At 40.6% G+C, this 25177-nt stretch overlaps 1 protein-coding gene across 2 annotated transcripts; it reads right to left on the bottom strand.

Moving 5' to 3' along the window:
- Positions 1-7330: 7330 nt before the first annotated feature.
- On the bottom strand, positions 7331-25021 carry LOC110446425. Of its 2 annotated transcripts, none has more exons than XM_021491578.1 (3): positions 24944-25021; positions 21956-22057; positions 7331-10931 (listed from the first exon to the last, which is right to left on the bottom strand). In XM_021491578.1, the coding sequence occupies exon 3, from the start codon at positions 10695-10697 to the stop codon at positions 7872-7874; it is 2826 nt and encodes a 941-aa protein (XP_021347253.1). In that variant the 5' UTR covers positions 10698-10931; positions 21956-22057; positions 24944-25021; the 3' UTR covers positions 7331-7871. The 2 variants fall into 2 exon arrangements, with proteins under 2 accessions (XP_021347253.1, XP_021347254.1); XM_021491579.1 differs by having other exon boundaries at positions 24939-24978.
- Between the last annotated feature and the right edge of the window lie 156 nt (positions 25022-25177).

Below are 25177 nucleotides of genomic sequence, written 5' to 3'. Positions count from 1 at the left end.
TTAGATCCGTCTACAGAGGTTGTCCTTGATGGTAGAGGTTCCTTGGAATCTCAGTTACCATCAAAATCGTCCGAAATCATTAATGACCTCCTAGAGGTGTCGCACGTCCTTTCACAGAACCAGTCTGCGTTTACAATAAGCTTTTCTTCTCTTGATGACTCGGCATGCATGGCCTGGACAGGTTGGTCCAAAGATCAGTTCCTCGAAATCCACTCGCACTGTTCCCCATATCTTTCATCTGGTATATATACCAAGACTACACACGATGCTCTATTACTGTTCTGGGTAAAACTGAAAACCGACATTTCCTGGAGTCAGTGTTCTTCTCTTTTTGGAATTTCCAAGTCAAGTGTGTCCAAAACTTTCCACTCCATAGTACAGGCATTAGACACATCGATAGTCCCACAATTTCTAGGTCCGGATCACTTGACAAGAGAACAGTTGCTCGGGCACAATACTGTCTTTTCAGAAGCATTTTTTGGAGATAAAGCCACTGCCATATTAGATGGCACCTATATTTATATCCAGAAAAGCTCCGACCACAAGCTCCAGAGAATGTCCTACTGTGGCCAGAAGAAGAGAAACTATCTCAAATTCATGAGCATCGCCTTACCAGATGGCTACATTCTGGACACAGTAGGACCATTCACTGGCAGCGAAAATGATGCTACAATTACAAAAAAAGTCATGGACAAGCTAGTTACTTGGCTACAACCAGACGACAACGTTGTCGTTGACCGAGGTTTTAGAGATGTCCTACCAGTTCTCGAAGCCTCTGGCCTCAATGCTAGCATGCCGTCATACCTGAAACCCGGTCAAAGTCAACATTCTGACGTCCAAGCAAATCTTGACAGAACTATCACCAAATCGAGGTGGATTGTGGAATCCTATCATGGTCGTCTGAAACACTGGACGTTCTTCCGAACGCAATTGGTGTCTAACAGCTTTATCAATGTCATCGAGGCTTTGCTTCGAACCGTCACAGCCTGTCTGAATGGTATTAGAGGACCGATCTACCAGAGATCTCCAGAGAGAGATGCCAAAGATAGGCTAATGGCTGAACGTATGAAGGACCGTTTGACAACACCGAATGGTTTAGCTCAGAGAGTCAAGACAGATCCGGATCTATCTAGACGGGCAAGGTCCGAGTTTGTCAAGATGGATGCATCTTCCGTACTGTTTCCCCGTCTCGATCTTGATTACTTGAGAACCATTACGTGTGGAACGTATCAGATATCTCTGGCTCCTGGTTACATCGCCGAACATTTAAGTGATGACGGAGACTATGAGGTGTGGCTTTACCAGCACTCCCCAGACCTTCTCCGATGTCAAATACATTCTCGACACAAAAGCCAAACGAAATATAACGTTTGGATACGGTTCACCGTTTCACCCGATGTTGAGGCCCCAATAAAGGACTACTACTGCCAGTGCCCAGTTGGAGAGAGAACGATGGGAATGTGTGCGCACATCTCCAGTATCTTGTACTACCTTGGGTATTACAGGACGCTGGAAAACCCTCGACCATTACAACCACAGGTAAAGAAATTCCGACAAAACTTGAAATAGTTTTCCATGCGGCAACGGAGTGCATATGTCGAAAGTATGTTTGGGGCTCGATATGAAAGATCCCCGTTACCATGTGACTAACCAAACTTATAAATATAGGTATTATACAATCGCCCGTAGCTATGAACACTCCCGTAAATGCGAAAACCAACCAAAATCATAAGGAACACGTTTTGTTTGTTGTTCTGTCTATTTGTCAGCCAATGTCTTCAACCACGGGGACTTGTGAAGTAGCCATCTTGGATTTTTTTTATGAAAAAGTGTTTCTCTCACTTTTTTTCATATCTGTGTACATATTCTCAACATACCGAGCAAATACTCTCGTTTTTTTGTTAATTATCTAAAGAAAGTCGAAAATCGGCAATTCAACCATAGGCTAATTCAACCCAACATTTGAAAATGTTCCACCACTTACATTTTGATGATTTTTCCTCTCATCAATAGCATATTACGTACTGTTTAATAGGATAAAAATTGGTTTGCATCCAACGCCCATAAAAGGGTGTATTCTCTAAAAAACACAGTTTTTGTGTCTAAAATGTTATCATCGAAAATGGCATTTTTGAGATTGTTTCTTCCATAAAACAGCCAAATGGCGCGATGGAAACATGATTTTTTGTCACAATCATGCCATGAATGTATTCTTTACGGTGACCATCATTTGATTAGATTTTCATTAATATTTTACATAACATGCACATTTTATCAACACTTAGACAGCTTCTGAAAGGTACAACTTTGAGGAGCCATAAAAAACAAACCAAGTGACCTAAATCTTTATACTTTATAGATTTGTGACCACAACGGCACGGGCAATGCACCACCAACAGGAAATTTGAACCAGAGAAGGGCCCGTTTTGGAAACCGACCCTTTACGGGAGGGAATATGTAAATGTAAATGATTTGTTGATAAAGAAAAGTCAGACCACAAAATAGCAACACAACTTCTGGTTTTCTCCATCATTATTTTAAATCAAAAACCAAGGTGACGAATTAACATAAGTGTCAGGACACTTATTTTGTGTCCTTCTTAGATTTCATGTAATGAAAAATTCTTCGATGCATTGTCAAAATTGATGGACAGAACAAGGTTAAACATAATGATTAATCAAAGCAAAAAAAATGTGAGCAGAAAAAAACCAAGATCTGACTTGCCACCAGGCATTATATTTGGTACAATCCCCTCATTTTCACAAGAACTGGAAAAGGGTATGTCAAAAATGCTTCAATTCAACATGTGTAATAGTCTATCATAAGCGTGAATGGCGTGTTTTTAAATGATGCTTCAAATACATGGTATATCATTGAGTCCTAGCAGTAACACAAGCAATAAGACCTACAATAAGCATAAGTACTTTCCTAACACATTGTACACCAACAAGTCTAGTGTCAACACAAGACATGAACATTCGTACATCCATGAGTCTAGACAAACAAAACAACACAAGGAAATAAGTACATTATTGAGTGAACGGCTATACAAGCCAGTAAAATTAGAACATCATCGAATCTAGCGCAAACACCAGAATAGGGAATTAGTACATCAACGAGTCTAGCACAAGCAACAGACATTGGAATTAGCACATCAACGAGTCTAGCACAAATAACAGACATGAGAATTAGTACATCAACGAGTCTAGCACAAGCAAGAGACATGGGAATTAGCACATCAACGAGTCTAGCACAAATAACAGACATGGGAATTAGCACATCAACAAGTCTAGCACAAGCAACAGACATTGGAATTAGCACATCAACGAGTCTAGCACAAGCAAAAGACATGGGAATTAGTACATCAACGAGTCTAGCACAAGCAACATACATGGGAATTAGTACATCAACGAGTCTAGCACAAATAACAGACATGGGAATTAGCACATCAACGAGTCTAGCACAAGCAACAGACATGGGAATTAGCACATCAACGAGTCTAGCACAAGCAACAGACATGGGAATTAGCACATCGACGAGTCTAGCACAAACTACGGTCAGGGGAATTAGTAAATCAACGAGTCTAGCACAAACAACAGACTAGGGAATTAGTAAATCAACGAGTCTAGCACAAACAACAGACTAGGGAATTAGTAAATCAACGAGTCTAGCACAAACAACAGACAAGGGCATTAATACATCATTGATTGTAGCGGCAATACAAGACATGAAAATAATCAATAATATACTGATGTTTTGTGTTAAATTATAAGGTTAGTCTGTTGTTAAACAAAATACACAAAATATTAATTTTGTCTCAACACAGTACATTATTGAGTCTAGTGACAAGACAAATTATGCGAAATATTAACAGCACACAACTGTAGATAAATATACTACATGAAGTAGGTATGCACCCTTCAGTACTAAAAAGGTAAATGAAGACCGCGTGCAGAAGATTTGATATAATAAACACGTAAATAATACACCGATTATAAACATGATTGGCTGTTTTGATGTGTAGGTATTGTTATTAACGTCAAAAAGCATATTTAGTAAACAGTGATTCAGGAATTTTCGAAAACCCACTTTGAACATTTTGCATCGCTCACCTGGTATAAATCTCACACTTGTAACCTTAAAAGTGATCTTGAATAAAGCTACAGGAAAAATATCAGTGTTGATGATTAAAATTCATTCAAAAGATCCTGGTGGTGGTTTTTTTAACATTTCATCACTGTGATTGAAAGTCGAACAAAGTCATTATGTTGAACAAATGTTATAGCCTTTCATCTCAGGATACAACTTGCAAAGTATCAACATCATGGGACCCATGGTTATTCAGAAGAGGTCGTTTAAAGATTTTAAACAAATTGGACCTTGTGACCTTGAATATAAGTCAAAGTCATTCACTTTAACAAACATAGTAGTCCTTGATACCAGCATGTTACTGACTAAATATCAACATCCCGAGTCTTTTGGTTATTCAGAACATGTTGTTTAAATATTTTGAACATATTTGCTCCTTGTGACCTTGAATATGGGTGAAGGTCATGCATTTGAACTAATTTTGTAGCCCTTCATCTCAGCATGCTACTGGGCAAATATCATCACCCTGTTCATTTTGGTTATTCAGAAGTTGTTTAAAGTTTTTAAAAATATTTGACCCCTGTGACATTGAATATGGGTGAGAGTCATTCATTTGAACAAACTTGAAAGTCCTTTCCCCTAGCAATAACTGGTCAAATATCATCACCCTGTTCATTTTGGTTATTCAGAAGAAGGTGGTTAATGTTTTTCACATATTTGACCCCTGTGACCTTGAATATGGGTGAGAGTCATTCATTTGAACAAACTTGATAGTCCTTTCCCCTAGCAATAACTGGCCAAATATCATCACCCTGTGCATTTTGGTTATTCAGAAGAAGTTGTTTAATGTTTTTAAAATATTTGACCCCTGTGACCTTGAATATAGGTGAAGGTCATTCATTTTAACAAACTTGATAGCCCTTTACCCCAGCATGCAACTGGCCAAATATCATCACCCTGTGCATTTTGGTTATTCAGAAGAAGTTGTTTAATGTTTTTAAAATATTTGACCCCTGTGACCTTGAATATAGGTGAAGGTCATTCATTTTAACAAACTTGATAGCCCTTTACCCCAGCATGCTACTGGCCAAATATCATCACCCTGTGCATTTTGGTTATTCAGAAGAAGTTGTTCAATGTTTTTAAAATATTTGACCCCTGTGACCTTGAATATAAGTGAAGGTCATTCATTTGAACAAACTTTGTAGCCCTTCATCCCAGTTTGCTTTTGGCCAAATATCGACACCCTAGGCCTTCCTGTTATTAAGTCGTTTAAAGTAAAATATTGACGCCGGACGACGGACGGACGACGGACGCCGCGCCACGGCATAAGCTCACTTGGCACTTCGTGCCAGGTGAGATAAAAACAGGTTAATTCTTCTATGAATTACGGTTTTAAAGAAAGCAAAAATACGATAATGTTCCTGCATCAAAACAGAGCGCAGAAGCTAAATATTGTTCGCCAGATTCTAATGATGTCGCGCGTGACATGAAGGTAACGCCATTTTGAATTGGTAACTGAACGCAGCTCAATTGTTTGCTGCTAATTTATGGAAATAATTCCCAACATTTGTTTTATAAATTGTGTAGGTACGTTAATAAGTGTATGAAGCAGAATTGAGACAATAACCACATTTTCTATCGTCGCTTCTTCTGTATCTTAAACTGAAAATATATAGCTCTCGGCCCAGTTGTTCAGGTAAAAACTTGTATTTTTACATGTAAATTTACTCTACTAAATACTTGATATCTGAAAAGTTTTAGTTCAGTTAATGGTTGTGTTTTAAAGATAAACAAGAACTGAAATTTGCGCTAATCACTGATTAAGCTAATCATCCTTTAAACAACAGGGCCCTGTTTGCACCGAATAGAAAGTACGTTCTGATTGGTCAATACTTATATTGATATTTTCATATTGAAAATATAACATTTCGCACATAACGTTTTGGTCGAATTGATAATTACACCGATAAAATTGTAATAAATATTTTTTTCTTACACATTACAGGCGCGTCGTTTGGTAACACAATACAAAATAGTTATCAATAATATACTTATGTTTTGTCTGAACATTGAACATCATTTTGTCTGGTAATTGGTAAATATTTTGTTTTGACATAGTTACTAAATAAATCTAATAGTAACACAATATGTGATAATCATTAACAAAAAAAATACATAAAACATAACATAATAACACACATTCTGTCTTAACAGAGTATTTACCGAGTCTATAGGTAACACCAGATATTATCAATCACATAACTGTATCCGTACGTAGCAAGAGGTAGATATAGTTTGTATTAACAATACAATTTCTTAAACAGAAATAACAGTTTTATAAAAAGTATTCTGCAATACAACTCTTGTCCACCGGAGAAAAAAAACCATGACATTAAATACATTTAGATGAGAACAATGTCATATTGCTTAAGTTATTCCGTCTTTGCATATTGCAGAGTTATCTTCTCTTGGGAGCAGGTATTGATTGTTACGTCATTGGTTTGTGTGAGAAAATTACGTCGTTTTCTCAAAAATTGATGACGTTATTCTCACAAACAAGTGGCGTAACAATCAATCCCTGCTCCAAAGAGAAGATAACTCTGCAATACGCAAAGACGGAATAACATTGTTAAAACAAATGTATTGCTTTACTTCCTCCGATTACGGTTTCTCTTTAGCTATCAAATGAGTCATCATGCAAGCTCATTAAATAACAATCTTAATATGATGATTACGACTAAGAGCGTAACCTTAATTACTACATAGGTAAAATATAGCACGTCGTCACCATGTTTCATACACAGCTGAAACGACGTCATGATATTCATATAATTGACATCATCACACAATATCACGATATCACAACGTTTGTACGCTGTCCGACGCAATATCACTATTTAGATCACAGAGTCCTCATCACAATGTTTCATAAACCGCAGAATCGTCATCAATGTTTCGTGATCATTGCCACGCCGTCAGAATGTTTGTGAATCATTGACGTCATCACGTAGACAACAGACGCGTCATCAAAATGTTTGAAAACCACTGCCACGTCATTCGTGTTTTGTGATCATTGCCACGCCGTCCTAATATTTGTAAATTAACGACGACAGTATGCAGATAACAGACGCGTCATCAAAATGTTTTAAAATCACTGGCGTCATCAAATTGTTCGTAGAACCACTGACACGTCACCACAATGTGCCATTCATCACTTACACGCCATCAGTGATTCGTATACCATTGACACTACGTGGATTATTGACGCTTGATCAAATGTAAATTAAAAAAACGTTTTGTAGATCACAGACTTGTCACAATAATTCAAATATCACTGACATTTAGTCAAACAGTTCTGTTATTCATGTTGAAGTTTCATATGCCACTGACACGTCATCATTATGTGTTGTTTATCTCTAACACATCCTCAGTCTTTAAAATCTCAACCTACATGTAAAAACGGTAAATTACTGACCTCATCACAGTGTTTCATAAATCTCCGACACGTTATCAAAATGCTCAATAGGTAATTGCACGTCATAATATGCCCTTTATAACTTTCACACCTACAGTGTTTCGCAGAATATCGACACATCGTTCCAAAATTGGTAAATAACTGACGTCATCACACGTTTCATAATTTACTGACAAATCCTCCCAAGTCCGTAATATAAATAACAAGTCAACAAACCCTTCCCTTATCACCGGTACGTCATCACAATTTTTTTCCTCATCACAATCTTTCGTAAATCACGAAAATCGTCACAAAAATGACTGTTTCAATGGTTGGTTTCCAGTGCCAGAACTATCTTTTCCCAAGCGTTCGAATGGACGGCGCTCACACAGGTTAGCGTACTGAGTTGCCGCGGTGGCAAGCAATCATCGTCTTTTAAGACTGGGACAATGTAGTGACTACGGGCCATATCGTGATGAAGTGTAAGTGCAAAGTCTATTTCATACATGCTCTTGATCTCTTCCTGTTTGGATTCATGACTGGAGAGAATAATCAACACTTTGAGACTTTCCTTTATACATCGCTCCATCTCATAGAAATTGTTGTGTCCAAGTCGGTAATCTCGTTCTGGTATTGCTCCCTTAAACTGGTAGGATTTTTCCAGCTTCTGTAATAAGGAGTAATAAACCCAGTCTCTCTCGGAACGATTGAATATCACGTAGAAGTCGTACTTGTAATAGGTGTTTCGGGGTCGGGGTACAACATCAGGGATCACAGACCGTTGACGAGAAAGAACCTGTGGGTAAGGCTGAGAGCAATTCTTGCAATGTGACTCTGGTAGTTCAGACTCATTTTCTTTCTTCTTCATTTTATCAGATAACAGCTTTTTTGCATAGTCCATCTTTTTCTCATAGACCTTTTTCATCTCACTCTTTGGTTCTGGTTCAGTGTCCGCTTTTTCCGGTTCAGTGTGCGATTGAAGTGCTTCTTCGATTACCTCTAAGGACTTGGAATTCCTCCGCTCAGAGTCAGTGCCCAGTTTAAAATATGCATGCATCATGGACATTTCCTCTGGAAAGCATTTGATGTATTTGCTGGTACATTTAGTAAGACAGGCACGTTTGAAGTTCCTTATAGCATATTGATACCAATACGCCATCTCATACATAATCTCGTTTTGTTTGTGTGTCCAGGTCTCCTCTGATTGTTCTGTTTCTTCGTTGGTTTTTGACATGTTATCCAAAGACATCACTTCATGCTCTTGCGAAGGGAGACCTTGGTCAAGTTCAAGATCCATTATGCCCTGCGCAGACTCGGAAGTTGGAGCACTAGAAACTGTCTCATTTCCCTTCTCAATATCCCTTGGATTATCCTGTAACGGGTCCTTCGTCTGGTCGTCTGCCGTAGCGGATTGTGGTGTTCTTATGGAGGGTTCAGCAGATATCTTCGTTTCCTGTACAGATACAGCAGTGTGCTCTGCATCACGTTCAAAAACTTGATTAGATACGTCATTCTTACCTGCTGCGACCTTTTCGTCTGTTTGACCAGTGTCACTTCCATTACTGTCGTCGCCATGGTGTCCAGGTGTATTGACTTCCCTCTCTTTGCTGTACATTTCGAGAAACGTCTCAAATAATTTGTCAAAATTATCAGCCGGTTTGGTTGGAACACTGACTTCCATGCCTCGTTTGAAGCATTCAATGGCTTGTCTATCCTCTCCAATAGCCCTGAGAAACACCCCATGCTTTTTGTGTACCTCTGGTTTCTTCTCCGTACCCAGACATTGCACTGCCTGCCAGAAATACTCGGCTGCTTGCATTGCATCTTCTGAATCTCCGTCCATGGTGCCATCATTTTTCCGTCCTCTCAAATAATACGCTTCTGCTACGTTAGCCAAATCCATAGCAGTAGTGTTAATGAGAAGAGCTTCCTCGCCATATTTGATGGCGTCGTTCAGATACTCGGCACTTGATTTCTTCTCAGATTCATGTTCCTGTTCAGTATCCTCAGCTGGATTGGTTGCTTTTCTTGTGAGAACCCTGTACATAGACATATTGACCTGTGACAACATCGTCATGGCAAACCAATTCCCGCTCTTTTTATAGATATCCCAAGCCTCGTGTAACCACTCTATAGCATGTTGAATTTTGTCCCGATTTTTAAACGTACGCAAATAGGTAGCATATCGTATTCTAGTTTCTGTTGAACGACGGACCTCCAACTCGAGTGCTTTTCGGAAGCAAATCTCTGGATCATGAAACTCTTCTTTTAAACACAGATTTGTGACATATTTTTCAAAATCTACGAGTTTTTGACCTTGAAGATTTTGCGGTTTTTTGAAACAAAATACACCAAGAAAAGTCCACGCCCACGCTTTCAAATCTGGCAACGCCTTATCAGATGTAGTTATGTCCCTCAAACAGCTGATTCCCTCGCAATACGAGTCTTTGCAACAAGGCTGTTGCATGTTATCATCCCTTCTGCCACCTCCTTGGTGCACTTTCTGATAACACTGGCTAAGCCAATATTTGACTTCCAGCTCCAATTGCTCCACGTAACTCTGAGCCTGATCTTGAAGTTTTAGACCTTTGATATTGTTTATTATTCGGAGACTGTCAACAAACAATTTCAGAGGTCGATCATTTCGAACCCATTCATCTTCTTCTGTATAACAATCCATGAAGAACGCAATTCCCTGTTCAGCCAGAGCTTCAGCATCATAATACTCAAACAGGAAGTTGTCCTGTCCAATGTCTCCAACACAATACTCACATTCAGGGTCAAGGCCTCTGCGGTTTTGCCGCTGTTTATCGAAGTCTTCTTGTCTTTCTTTGTATTTGTTGGCTTTGCTGTTCATGTGAAGCCGTTGATATACAGTTATCATGTGAGCAATGGCATTCTTGTTATTTCCGTTGACCTCAAGTACATTTTTAAAGCAATCGATGGCAGTTTTAAGCTGATCTTTGCAGTAAAATTTAAAAACTCCTTTGAGATTCATGATTGCATTTTTTGACATTTTCAGGGATGCAAAATCTTCTAAAAGTTTATTTGCAACAGCTATGCGGTAGTTGAGATGTTTTGGACTCGGATTACGAGCAGTGTTGAGACATAAAGAAAAATATCCTGCACGCGACTTTCTATCATCAGCCATTTTCAGTTTGAGAATTTGATCACCTCTCCAACGCTAAGATTAGCAGCATTCGGTTATGAAATTAAGTTGCAAATAAATGAAATGCTTAATCTTGTTTTTGAACCTCATGTTTCAAATGAAAACGGTAATGTTCCCAATCTTAACATTCGGGAGGAAATGAATGATTGCCAGAACAAAATGGTAACTGGTCATGGATTCTTGAAGACACTCCATAGTGGCGCATCAACAATCAATCTGAAAGAAGAAGAAAATCTGTATTAATGGTTATTTGATGACTCAACATTACAAAAAACATGAATTTGAAGGTGGTCAAGGTCAAGGTCATATTATTTAAACAATTAGGGGACATAGCATACATCTATGTCTTTTTACTGCTCTGTCAAAAAGTTTTAAGTTTTTGAAACCCTAAACCCCTAGGTGTTTTATACATTTGATCATTTTGAGCTTGAGAGTGAGAAACTGTTATTTATTTGAATAGCCTTCTGTAACAGCCAAGGAATATTTGGGGGGGGGGGGGGGAATTTGTCTTATTGGCATGCTAGCTTGTCCAACCGCACAGTACGACCCTGAACCTGCTGACTAGTTCAGCAACATTGAGCGTGATCAGTGGCAGGATGGGTGCCTGTCCTCGTGTTACATTTAGGGGCAACGTTATGACTTTGGGTGTATGGTGTAAGACCAGTTCTTGGTGGTTGGGTAAGATGTACAAATACACAGGGAAGAATCATGGGATTCCCAAGGACAAGTCTCAGAGCGAGATTTCTCAGAGGGGGAAATAGTGGAACAGCCAAGGAATATGAGGGAAAACAATGCCTTAATTGCAAGCTTAATTCTCCAGTGATGCAGTACGTAAGTTGCACTTCTCTCTAGGTAAGATACAGAACATACATCAAGATTGGCATTTAAGTTGTGTAGAAATGTTATGAAGCTTTTTAAATCGTGACATGGTTTGTCATCCTGTAACCTTAACATGCCATCATGTTTCTTTTTAACAAATTTGACAATCCTCTCTAAATAACATAACTCCAAACAGATCTCACAGAATATGTAGTAGAAGTTGTTGAAACCTTTTATATATTAGATACCTTAACCTAATTGGAAGAGGATCAAATTGGAGAAATTTAAACTGGTTTACTCCTATATTTTTGAAATGGACTTGCCCAGTCTATGATTTGGTAAGACTCAAGTGTGACTTTAGTGGTGACTGGGTTAACAGCTTCCTACCAAAGAGCCGGACTGAATCAATATTCTCCAAACTTCAACTGAATTGTCTCCCATTTTACCTGTTCAAGATTCCCCTATCACTCCCCTAGGGTATGATTCCCCTATCACTCCCCTTGGGTATGATTTCCCTATCACCCTCTAGGGTATGATTTCCTAATCGCTCCCCTAGGGTATGGTTCCCCTATCATCCCCCCCCCTAGGGTATGATTCCCCTATCGCTCCCTTAGGGTATGATTTCCCTATCACTCCCCTAGGGTATGATTCCCCTATCACCCTCCTGGTAGGATTTCCCTATCACTCCCCTAGGGTATGGTTCCCCTATCACTCCCCTAGTGTATGCTTCCCCTATCACCCTCTAGGGTATGATTTCCCTATCATCCCCAAGGGTATGATTCCCCTATCACTCCCCTTGGGTGTGATTTCCCTATCACCCTCTAGGGTATGATTCCCCTATCACTCCCCTTGGGTGTGATTTCCCTATCACCCTCTAGGGCATGATTTCCTAATCGCTCCCCTAGGGTATGATTTTCCTATCACTCCCCTAGAGTATGATTTCCTAATCGCTCCCCTAGGGTATGATTTTCCTATCGCTCCCTTAGGTATGATTCCCCTATCACCCTCTAGGGTATGATTTTCCTATCGCTCCCCTTGGGTATGATTTCCCTATCACCCTCTAGGGCATGATTTCCTAATCGCTCCCCTAGGGTATGATTTTCCTATCACCCTCTAGGGTATGATTTCCATATCGCTCACCTAGGGTATGATTTCCATATCAAACCTTAGGGTATGATGTCCATATCACTCCCCAAGGGTATGATTTCCCTATCACCCCCTGGGGTATGATTTCCCTATCACTCCCCTAGGGTAGGGTATGATTTCCATATCGCTCACCTAGGGTATGATTTCCATATCAAACCTTAGGGTATGATGTCCATATCGCTCCCCTAGGGTATGATTACCCAATCACCCCCTAGGGTATGATTTCCGTATCACCCCCTAGGGTATGATTCCCCTATCACTCCCCTTGGGTATGATTTCCCTATCACCCTCTAGGGCATGATTTCCTAATCGCTCCCCTAGGGTATGATTTTCCTATCCCCCTCTAGGGTATGATTTCCCTATCATCCCCAAGGGTATGATTCCCCTATCACTCCCCTTGGGTGTGATTTCCCTATCACCCTCTAGGGCATGATTTCCTAATCGCTCCCCTAGGGTATGGTTCCCCTATCACCCCCCTAGTGTATGATTCCCCTATCACCCTCTAGGGTATGATGTCCATATCGCTCCCCTAGAGTATGATTTTCCTATCACCCTCTAGGGTATGATTCCCCTATCACTCCCCTTGGGTATGATTTCCCTATCTCCCTCTAGGGTATGATTTCCATATCGCTCACCTAGGGTATGATTTCCATATCAAACCTTAGGGTATGATGTCCATATCGCTCCCCTAGAGTATGATTTTCCTATCACCCTCTAGGGTATGATTCCCATATCGCTCCCCTAGGGTATGATTTTCCTATCACTCCCCTAGAGTATGATTTCCTAATCGCTCCCCTAGGGTATGATTTTCCTATCACCCTCTAGGGTATGATTCCCCTATCACTCCCCTTGGGTGTGATTTCCCTATCACCCTCTAGGGTATGATTCCCATATCGCTCCCCTAGGGTATGATGCCCCTATCACTCCCCTAGGGAGTGATTTTCCTATCACTCCCCTAGGGTATGATTCCCCTATCACTCCCCTTGGGTATGATTTCCCTATCACCCTCTAGGGTATGATTTCCTAATCGCTCCCCTAGGGTATGGTTCCCCTATCATCCCCCCCCCTAGGGTATGATTCCCCTATCGCTCCCTTAGGGTATGATTTCCCTATCACTCCCCTAGGGTATGATTCCCCTATCACCCTCCTGGTAGGATTTCCCTATCACTCCCCTAGGGTATGGTTCCCCTATCACTCCCCTAGTGTATGATTCCCCTATCACCCTCTAGGGTATGATTCCCTTATCGCTCCCCTAGGGTATGATGTCCATATCGCTCCCCTAGGGTATGATTTTCCTATCACCCTCTAGGGTATGATTTCCATATCGCTCCCCTAGGGTACGATTTTCCTATCGCTCCCCTAGGGTATGATGTCCATATCGCTCCCCTAGAGTATGATTTTCCTATCACCCTCTAGGGTATGATTTCCATATCGCTCCCCTAGGGTACGATTTTCCTATCGCTCCCCTAGGGTATGATGTCCATATCGCTCCCCTAGAGTATGATTTTCCTATCACCCTCTAGGGTATGATTTCCATATCGCTCCCCTAGGGTACGATTTTCCTATCGCTCCCCTAGGGTATGATTTTCCTATCACTCCCCTAGGGTATGATTTCCCTATCGCTCCCCTAGGGTATGATTCCCCTATCGCTCCCCTAGGGTATGATTTCGCTATCGCTCCCCAAGGGTATGATTTCCCTATCGCTCCCCTAGGGTATGATTTCCCTATCGCTCCCCTAGGGTATGATTTCCCTATCGCTCCCCTAGGGTATGATTTCCCTATCGCTCCCCTAGGGTATGATTTCCCTATCGCTCCCCTAGGGTATGATTTCCCTATCACTCCCCTAGGGTATGATTTCCCTATCACTCCCCTAGGGTATGATTCCCCTATCACTCCCCTAGGGTATGATTTCCCTATCGCTCCCCTAGGGTATGATTTCCCTATCACTCCCCTAGGGTATGATTTCCCTATCACTCCCCTAGGGTATGATTTCCCTATCACTCCCCTAGGGTATGATTTCCCTATCACTCCCCTAGGGTATGATTTCCCTATCACTCCCCTAGGGTATGATTTCCCTATCACTCCCCTAGGGTATGATTTCCCTATCACTCCCCTAGGGTATGATTTCCCTATCACTCCCCTAGGGTATGATTTCCCTATCACTCCCCTAGGGTATGATTTCCCTATCACTCCCCTAGGGTATGATTCTCCTATCACTCCCCTAGGGTATGATTCCCCTATCACCCTCTAGGGTATGATTCCCCTATCACCCCCTAGGGTATGATTTCGCTATCCCTCCCCAAGGGTATGATTTCCCTATCGCTCCCCTAGGGTATGATTTCCCTATCACGCCTGAGGGTATGATTTCCCTATCATCCCCTAGGGTATGATTTCTCTATCGCTCCCAGAGGGTATGATGTCCATATCGCTCCCCAAGGGTATGATTTCCCTATGACCCTCTAGGGTATGATTTCCATATCGCTCCCCTAGGGTATGATTACCCAATCACCCCCTAGGGTATGATTTCCCAATCACCCCCTAGGGTATGATTTCCCTATCACCCCCTAGGGTATGATTCCCCTATCACTCCCCTAGGGTATGATTTCCATATTGCTCCCCTAGTGTATGATTCCCCTATCACCCTCTAGGGTATGATTCCCCTATCACCCCCTAGGGTATGATTCCCCTATCACTCCCCTAGGGTATGATTTCCTTATTGCTCCCCAAGGGTATGATTTCCCTATCACCCTCTAGGGTATGATTTCCATATCGCTCCCCTAGGGTATGATTCCCCAATCACCCCCTAGGGTATGATTTCCCTATCACCCCCTAGGGTATGATTCCCCTATCACTCCCCTAGGGTATGATTTCCATATTGCTCCCCTAGTGTATGATTCCCCTATCACCCTCTAGGGTATGATTCCCCTATCACCCCCTAGGGTATGATTCCCCTATCACTCCCCTAGGGTATGATTTCCTTATTGCTCCCCAAGGGTATGATTTCCCTATCACCCTCTAGGGTATGATTTCCATATCGCTCCCCTAGGGTATGATTCCCCAATCACCCCCTAGGGTATGATTCCCCTATCACCCTCTAGGGTATGATTCCCCTATCACCCCCTAGGGTATGATTCCCCTATCACTCCCCTAGGGTATGATTTCCTTATTGCTCCCCAAGGGTATGATTTCCCTATCACCCTCTAGGGTATGATTTCCATATCGCTCCCCTAGGGTATGATTCCCCAATCACCCCCTAGGGTATGATTTCCCTATCACCCCCTAGGGTATGATTCCCCTATCACTCCCCTAGGGTATGATTTCCATATTGCTCCCCTAGTGTATGATTCCCCTATCACCCTCTAGGGTATGATTCCCCTATCACCCCCTAGGGTATGATTCCCCTATCACTCCCCTAGGGTATGATTTCCTTATTGCTCCCCAAGGGTATGATTTCCCTATCACCCTCTAGGGTATGATTTCCATATCGCTCCCCTAGGGTATGATTCCCCAATCACCCCCTAGGGTATGATTTCCCTATCACCCCCTAGGGTATGATTCCCCTATCACTCCCCTAGGGTATGATTTCCATATTGCTCCCCTAGTGTATGATTCCCCTATCACCCTCTAGGGTATGATTCCCCTATCACCCCCTAGGGTATGATTCCCCTATCACTCCCCTAGGGTATGATTTCCTTATTGCTCCCCAAGGGTATGATTTCCCTATCACCCTCTAGGGTATGATTTCCATATCGCTCCCCTAGGGTATGATTCCCCAATCACCCCCTAGGGTATGATTTCCCTATCACCCCCTAGGGTATGATTCCCCTATCACTCCCCTAGGGTATGATTTCCATATTGCTCCCCTAGTGTATGATTCCCCTATCACCCTCTAGGGTATGATTCCCCTATCACCCCCTAGGGTATGATTCCCCTATCACTCCCCTAGGGTATGATTTCCTTATTGCTCCCCAAGGGTATGATTTCCCTATCACCCTCTAGGGTATGATTTCCATATCGCTCCCCTAGGGTATGATTCCCCAATCACCCCCTAGGGTATGATTTCCCTATCACCCCCTAGGGTATGATTCCCCTATCACCCCCTAGGGTATGATTTCCCTATCGCTCCCCTAGGGTATGATTCCCCTATCACCCCCTAGGGTATGATTCCCCTATCACTCCCCTAGGGTATGATTTCCATATTGCTCCCCTAGGGTATGATTTCCCTCTAACTCCCCTAGGGTAGGATTTTCTGACACTCTCTAGGGTATGATTCTCCTATCACTCCCCTAGGGTATGATTTTCCTATTGCTCCCCTAGGGTATGATGCCCCTATCACCCCCTAGGGTATGATTGTCTGACACACTCTAGGGTATGATTTCTCTGTCACCCCTAGGGTATGTTTTCTCTGTCACCGCTAGGGTATAATTTCTCTGTTGCCACCTAGGATATGATTTCTCTGTCACCCTCTCGGGTATGATTCTCCTATCACTCCCCTAGGGTATGATTCCCCTATCACTCCCCTAGGGTATGATTCTCCTATCGCTCCCCTAGGGTATGATTCTCCTATCACTCCCCTAGGGTATGATTCCCCTATCACTCCCCTAGGGTATGATTCTCCTATCACTCCCCTAGGGTATGATTCCCCTATCACTCCCCTAGGGTATGATTCTCCTATCGCTCCCCTAGGGTATGATGCCCCTATCACCCCCTAGGGTATGATTGTCTGACACACTCTAGGGTATGATTTCTCTGTAACCCCTAGGGTATGTTTTCTCTGTCACCACTAGGGTATAATTTCTCTGTTGCCACCTAGGATATGATTACTCTGTCACCCCTAGGGTATGTTTTCTCTGTCACCCCTAGGGTATGTTTTCTCTGTCACCCTTGGGTATGTTTTCTGTCACCCCCTAGGTTATAACAGATTGAACATCGAAAGAAGCAATACCATGACGTCACAGGGACATTCTGATATGACGTCATAATCAGCTCATGATGGGATAGGTCATGCGCTAATCGATATAAGGATAACAAACAGATTACAAATGATGAAAACTATTGTTTTTAAATATGGAATTGTTATGGTGGAAGACAAATAGTCATCCCCTACCTTGAGGGTGTAGCACAAAAATCTCTAACCCTCAGGGTGATTATTTGGTTGTCATCCCCTATCTTGAGGGTGTAACAGAGAACTCTCTAACCCTCAGGGCGATTATTTGGTTGTCATCCCTTACCTTGAGGGTGTAACAGAGAAATCTCTAACCCTCAGGGCGATTATTTGGTTGTCATCCCCTACCCCGAGGGTGTAACAGAGAAATCTCTAACCCTTAGGGTGATTATTTGGTTGTCATCCCCTACCTTGAGGGTGTAACAGAGAAATCTCTAACCCTCAGGATGATTATTTGGTTGTCATCCCCTACCCCGAGGGTGTAACAGAGAAATCTCTAACCCTCAGGGCGATTATTTGGTAGTCTTACCTTCTGAATAAATCACCCCTGGGGTTGGAGATTTCTCAGTCACACCCTCAAGGTAGGCAAAGATTCTATAAATCATATCCAGTCTCTCTGGACAGGGTAGGAAGATGCCAACACAGCAAGAATAATCAATGCTAGAAGGAATCCAATCTAATTAAAATTGTATCTTCACATCGCTCCCGTTTACTGATATGTCGCGTTGAAGATCTAACAACATCCCGTAGAGGGTCATGTTCAGGCGACGTTTGCAATTAACCAATCAGATGAGAGCTTACGCATTTCTGTAAGTGATGATGTAACGATTTCGGAACACACTTGCTATGATAAAAAAACCGAGAGGTGTCAAATGAGCATCGAAAATGGCGGCGCCCATGACACCACGCCGTGTTTATCTACAAGACAACGTTTGTACAATTTGTGGATTTTGCTTTGAAATAAGAGAGACTTCCTCTTCTGGTGATCTTGTCGTTTAAGGATTTTGGGCTACGAGGTGCTACAGGTCCTGCTTTCTGATTGGTTGAAAGAAAGAGTTATTTCGCATTTTGATTGGCTTGTTATAAATACGATAATGTATTCATGTTGACCTCTGACGTGACCCTCTATGGGATGTTGTTAGATCTTCAACGCGACATATCAGTAAACGGGAGCGATGTGAAGATATAATTTTAATTAGATTGGAAGGAATCACAAAGGTTGTTTTTGTGCAATATTTAAACTAAACACTGGCTTCAGGGTCATGGGTATAAGCAGACAAAAGACCTAAAGGGCTTGTTTCGCTCACCTGTTTCTTTATATTTTGAACTACAAAAGAGTTGTGGCTTCTGCTATTTTGAGACCAAGTAACATGTGTATGACAAAAACCCTCAAAATGCAGTCACTAGATAGTAAAGCCTTTATCTAAGTGATAAGTGTCATGATAAGTCCAGAAATAATGCCGCAATTGTGATGACATGGGTTACATTCGTGTACATCCCAGTTGAAATGCCTCCACATGGCGCAGAAATATTCCACGATAATCGAACACACTTGGACAGATCCATTGGCAGAGATAAAAAAAAATGCACAGATTCGGAGAATAAATAACAATATATCAAGAATAATATGTCCTTATTAATTAACTATAATTATTATTAATTAACTATAACTAATTAACTATAAATTAAGTCAATTATTAAACTGCTTTCATTATTCACAGTGACCTTGACTGTTGACTGGTAACTCTTATCAGAGCAAACATATCTGTGAAGTTTCATAACAATGTGTAAAGGAATTTATAAGTCAGTTAGAGAGATGATGAGTTGTATGACGATGAAGTTAAATATCAGTAAAAGTGACCTTGACCTAATATGCATGACTAATATTGCCATTATTCAAACTTGTACAAAATATTCCAAGGCAAAATGTTTGAAGTCTCGTGAAAATCAGTCAAGAAATAAACAACTTTGTGATGACAATGACTGTGATGGCGAAATCCTATTTTAGTAACAGTGACCTTGACCTTACAACATTTGGCCAAGAGAACCCTTTAAGCACCAAATTAAATCAAAGTCATTTAGACATTAAACTTTTTCCTATAGGACTCCATCCACTCGAGAAGGGTATTCTCTTTGCTGACTAACAGTACAGTACATTCCTTTTCCATTTCCAGGATTTTCCAGAACAATCACATTTAAAATCTATATGTACATGTGCTTGTATTGAAAATACATTTACCTGTGTAACCATATATTAATTCTATTGAGTCCTTCACTTGAGCCTGTTAAACCCTTCATTTATAATTATATACCACATTAATGGTTTTTACCTGTTCAATTTAGTTTAAATTCTTTTGATTATTTGGGGAGGGGGGGGCTGCACCCTTAATTATACAACAATAAGTCCCCTTGGACTTACAATGCACAAGTTCGAAATTCAATTGAAAATGCTTTCAGCCATTTTGGAAAACTACATAATAGTCTTTTCAAAGAATATCAAGGCTTATTTAATGAGTATGTACATGTAGCAGTATTTAAATATTTATATCGAATTTCCACCTATTTGGTCCTGTGTTCCTATTCTCAAGAAAGCCACACCATTTATTTATACGAAATTTCCTCCTCTTGTTCTTGGAATGATTCATGCCAAAATAAATTAAATACAAGAAATTGAATTTATTAGATATCTTGTTAATAGATTTACCAACAATGGGCAAACCCCCCTTCATATCTACAACTTTGAATTCCCTCAAGTCATGGATGCTCCATACCAAATCAGGCTAAAAACCATTCTAGCTCAATTTCATTACCCTGGGCTTCCAAATTTTTCAGAAGATTTTTTTTTTTTTTTTTTTTTTTACGTATTTGACACATGACCCCTGTGATATTGAAAGTAAGTCAAGGTCATTTCTTTGATGAAACGTTGTACTACACTGTCCCAGCTTGCTATAGTCCAACTATCATCACTCTGGCACTCTTCCTTTTTAGGAAGAAGTTGTTCATAAGATTTTTACACATTTGACCCCTGTGACCCTCAAAGTATGTCAAGGAAGAAACTTTATTCTACTCTATTCAAGCATGCTACTGATTAAATACCATCATCCAGGGCCTCCTTGTTATGCTGAAGATGTTGTTTAAAGGATTTAACATATTTGACCCCTGTGACCTTTGAAGTAGGTCATGGTCATTATTTAGGGAAACTTTGTAGCACTCCATCTCAGGTACCTACTGGCCATCTATCATAGGTCCGGTTATGCAGATGTATTTAATCATTCTTTAGCTCACCAGGCTCGAAGAGCAAAGTGAGCTTATGCCTTGGCGCGGCTTCCGTTGTCAAGAATTTACTTTAAACAACTTCATCTTAATACCAAATGGACCAGGGAGGACCAGGGTGATGATATTTGGCGAGTAGCATACTGGGATGAAGGGCTACCGAGTTAGTTCAAATGAATGACAATACCATAATCAAGGTCACAGGGGTCAAATATGTTAAAAAATGTTAACAATTTCTACTGAATAACCTAAATGCAAAGGGTAATATGTGACAAGTATGCTCAGATGAAGAGCTATCAAGTTTGTTCATGTAAATCACCTTGACATACTTTGAAGGTCACATTTGGTCAAATGTGTATAAATCTTTAAAAGTCAACTTCTCAATAAACAAAGGGTATAGGGTGGTGATATTTCGCAAGTTGCATCAGGAGATGAATGGCTATAAAGTTTGTTCAACTTAAAGTTCTTGTTTGACTTTCAAGGTCACAGGGGTCAAATGTGTTTAAATCTTTAAACAGGTTCTTTTGAATGATTATGAGTCAAGACACTGATAGTTTGTAGTTTTATTTTAGTCCACTTATTAGGTTACAAGTGTGAGATTAATATCGGGTGAGCGATGCAGGCCCTTTGGGCATCTTGTTTTTACATATTTGATGCCAGTGACCTTGAAAGCAGGTCACATAGGAGGACAGTGAGGACTACACTAAGGGTGTCGTTCCGTGGACCGCAGCCACTATGACAGCCTGTCCGCATCTGAGGAGTTGTCCGACCTCAGAGTGTGACCAAGATGGGCAGGATTTTTGAAGCACAGAAGGCCTGGTAAGTGGCAACTTACCCCCTCATGTCAACCGAACACCGACTTTGTCAGTGAGTGGAGACGATAAACCCTTCGACCAACCAACCAACAACCAACCAACCAACCAAGAAAGCAAGAAAGCAGGTCAGGCCCTTTGGCTTTATTAGCTCACCTTCATTTTTCACCAAATTCCAAACATGTCAGATATATATGATACATGAAGAACAGACAAAATATTGCAAATAGAGTCTTCATATATACCTCAATCGGACTAGGTTCCTGTCTGCAGTGTGGCCATACATTTTGATATTGCCTTGGTCCAGCTATCCTTTATACCACATTAATATAAGATATCATGGTTGTCTGAAACAGAAAACAAGTATGGGTCATAGCAGAGTGCTTGAGACACATATATGTGTAATGGTATATGATTAACTCATTTACCCCTGAAGTCACATTTGAACTCTTCCAAATCAAAGGTTGGAATAGTTGATTAAGAAATTTCAGGGTTGTATGAGTTAAAGGTTTGCATCCGAATCACTTCCTTGATATAACCAATCGACTTAAAATAAAAACTGATTATTATAACAATTATTAAACAAGGTATGTTGACCTAGCTATATTAACCCTTTCATCTCTATGTAGTTTTAATAAACTAATATACCATGAATTGGTCTGGATGAGTCCATTATGGTTAACAGAAGTGAAATGATTTGTATTATCTCTTTTGTTGACAAGGATATTAGCATGCATGACGTCTTTTATGGGAGGAAACTGGAGTACCTGAGAAAACCCATGTGGTCAAGCAGGTGACTCGACACCCTTTCACTTCTGATTTGGGAATCGAACCCAAGCTATCGTGATAAATGGCAAGTGTACTCTCCAAGGCGCCACCTGACCTTCCAATGGACTCAATCCCTAGGGGTGACACAGGACCCGAAGGCCACTTCTGGTAGCATGGACGAATTTGAGTCATCATCCACAAAGTTTAGTGTGGAAATCTAAAATATGACCCAGGGACTGAGTCCCCAGTGGTAGGGCAGGACCTCAAATCTATAACCCTGGTAACCTGGATGTACATGTACTTGTCTCTGCATGCTCACTAGGAGGGTATGAGGCTATATACTTACTATTGTACACTACTCACCTTTATCCTGATATATATCGATACCAAAATAAGATATAAATTAGGCTGTACTTAATGATATTATTTTAAACATTGGACACACATATATCCCATTTCTCCTACTGGGTCTTACCTCTCCACCTCCAGTAAAAAGCACTTACACTATTCATACAACAGATTTTAACAACCTCTAGGTAGGTAGGGCTATCAAATAAATAAAATCAAGACAAGTCTACAAGTGCTATGTCCCTAATAGTAAATCCCTCTAGGGGTATAAGTATATTCTATGTTTTAGATTTGAACAGAAATTAATCCTATTCTGTCTTCTATTCATGTTATTACAAGTCTGATATCAAAAGGAAAACAACACTGCATGCACATATCTTCACGCTAGCCTACAATTGTACATGCATGTTGTACCCCCAACATGCACTGACATAATTATCAAAATCGACAGCGCCATTAACTTACAAAGAAGAATGCAACAGGAAGACAATGAACATGGTTTAAATGACATCATGAAATAATAACATCAAAAGTTGTGACGCTGTAACAGGGATGATTCAGACTTACTTCCCCGGTTACTTGTGCATAATGTTTATCATGATTATTTCTGTCATTAGTGTGATGAAACATAATTATATCTAGATTGCATGCTTTGTAGAATATATCATTCATGTAATGAAATAAATGTATCAAATATTGTGATGATATAGAGAATGTAGAATAGGAAAGATATATCTAGATCTAATGGTAAATGATGCAAATTATCAATTCGCCATTAACTGAATATGCATTTTAGAATATAGTGAGTACGTTTGTAAATCAATGTTGGACAAAGTTCTAGCTTTGATCCTGAGGTGGACCCGAGGCCAACCAAATTGAACCGAGGTTGACAGTGGGATTTGGAAAGTGGCAGAGTCCAGTCCTGTTAAAACGCTATTCAATAGTTCCTCAATTTTGGACCAGTCAACATATTTTAGTTCATATAGCGATGACGCCGATTAAAAGCTGTGAGCTTCTTGTGGCGCGTTTGAATATATGTTAAAATACTTGTTAAAAACACTTTTCACTTCCGGTGCATATAGATAGTCCTTCTAATGTCAGGAATAACAACTTGCGCGGAATTTTGTTGGGTGATCTGATCCGACCAGAATGTATTCAGTCTGTTCTTAAAAGTGTCCACAGTTGGAGAATTGACCACATTATCGGGTAGACTGTTCCACACCTCTACAACTCTATTGATAAAGAAGTTACTATATATGGCCTTATTTGTTCTCATATTGAACAGCTCTCTGCTATTTCCTCGTGTTCCAACGGGGCGCGCTCTTATAAACATTTTGTCCTGATCTACAATGTCAATTTCCTCCATAATAAATTTTGAATAATCCGCTCTTATACGTCTGTATTCTAGCGTTGGAAGCCCTAACTGTCTTGGTTTAAGTTGTAATGAAAATCTCATTGAATGAAATCTCAAGGGAATTACAACAGGAACTTAGTGATTGATTGAGTTTACTGTAAGAATAAGTACTAATTCTTCATCTAGCCTTGCTCAAGTCCGAGATTTTCTTTTCAAATGGCAGAGGTCATACGGGGAAAGGGGAGATAAGGGAGGGGATGACTTTAAAACATCTATACACCATGCTGGATTGATGAAAAATAATGTCGATATCATACTGCTAAGCGCATAAAAAGTGATGAAACAGTCACATCAGTCTAGTAAAGGGCCTAACGTTCGACAATCATCAATATTCTACTTTCGATTTCTATATATTCACTATAACCACGGACTTAGATAACTAATCTAATTCAGTGCTATAATAAAATGTCACTTTCCGTGGTTAATGTGGAATAAACGTCTGCTTAGAGAAGTAAGTGTTTTTCGTCTTGCCGTAATGTTTTGGAACATTAGAGTGTGTAACGGTAATCACGTCAGTCTTATAAATAGAACGATAGCTATAGGTCACCATTATGCCTGTTCAGCCACGGACTAATCTAATTTCAGCCAATATAACGGCCCGTATAAATAAATACCTGTAAACAAACAGTTACAGAGAAATCAAGAACAAGAAACAAGACAGACGATATACATGTTTCAGTCTACTGGTGTTTTCTTACCGTACCCTTGTTATTGACTCCAGTCTCAGTCCAGTTGTTGAGAAATTCAAGCTGATTGTAAAACACGGAGCTGTGATTTCCGGAGGCATGTAAGTTTCCGGGGGATACAATTTGCATGCAGAATGCTACATATTGGTTATGGTGCATTTTATCAGAGTTGTGGTGTTTTCTTTATGGAGTTGCTATTGAAAAAAATCACGATATCTAGGTGAGTGATAGCTTTGCCCCGACCCCCCCCC

Source organism: Mizuhopecten yessoensis, unplaced genomic scaffold (genome assembly GCF_002113885.1).
Source record: "Mizuhopecten yessoensis strain PY_sf001 unplaced genomic scaffold, ASM211388v2 scaffold2691, whole genome shotgun sequence".
Classification (NCBI taxonomy): Eukaryota; Metazoa; Mollusca; class Bivalvia; order Pectinida; family Pectinidae; genus Mizuhopecten; species Mizuhopecten yessoensis.
Note: the sequence above shows the minus strand (reverse complement) of the source record. Positions and strands in the feature narration are given on the sequence as shown.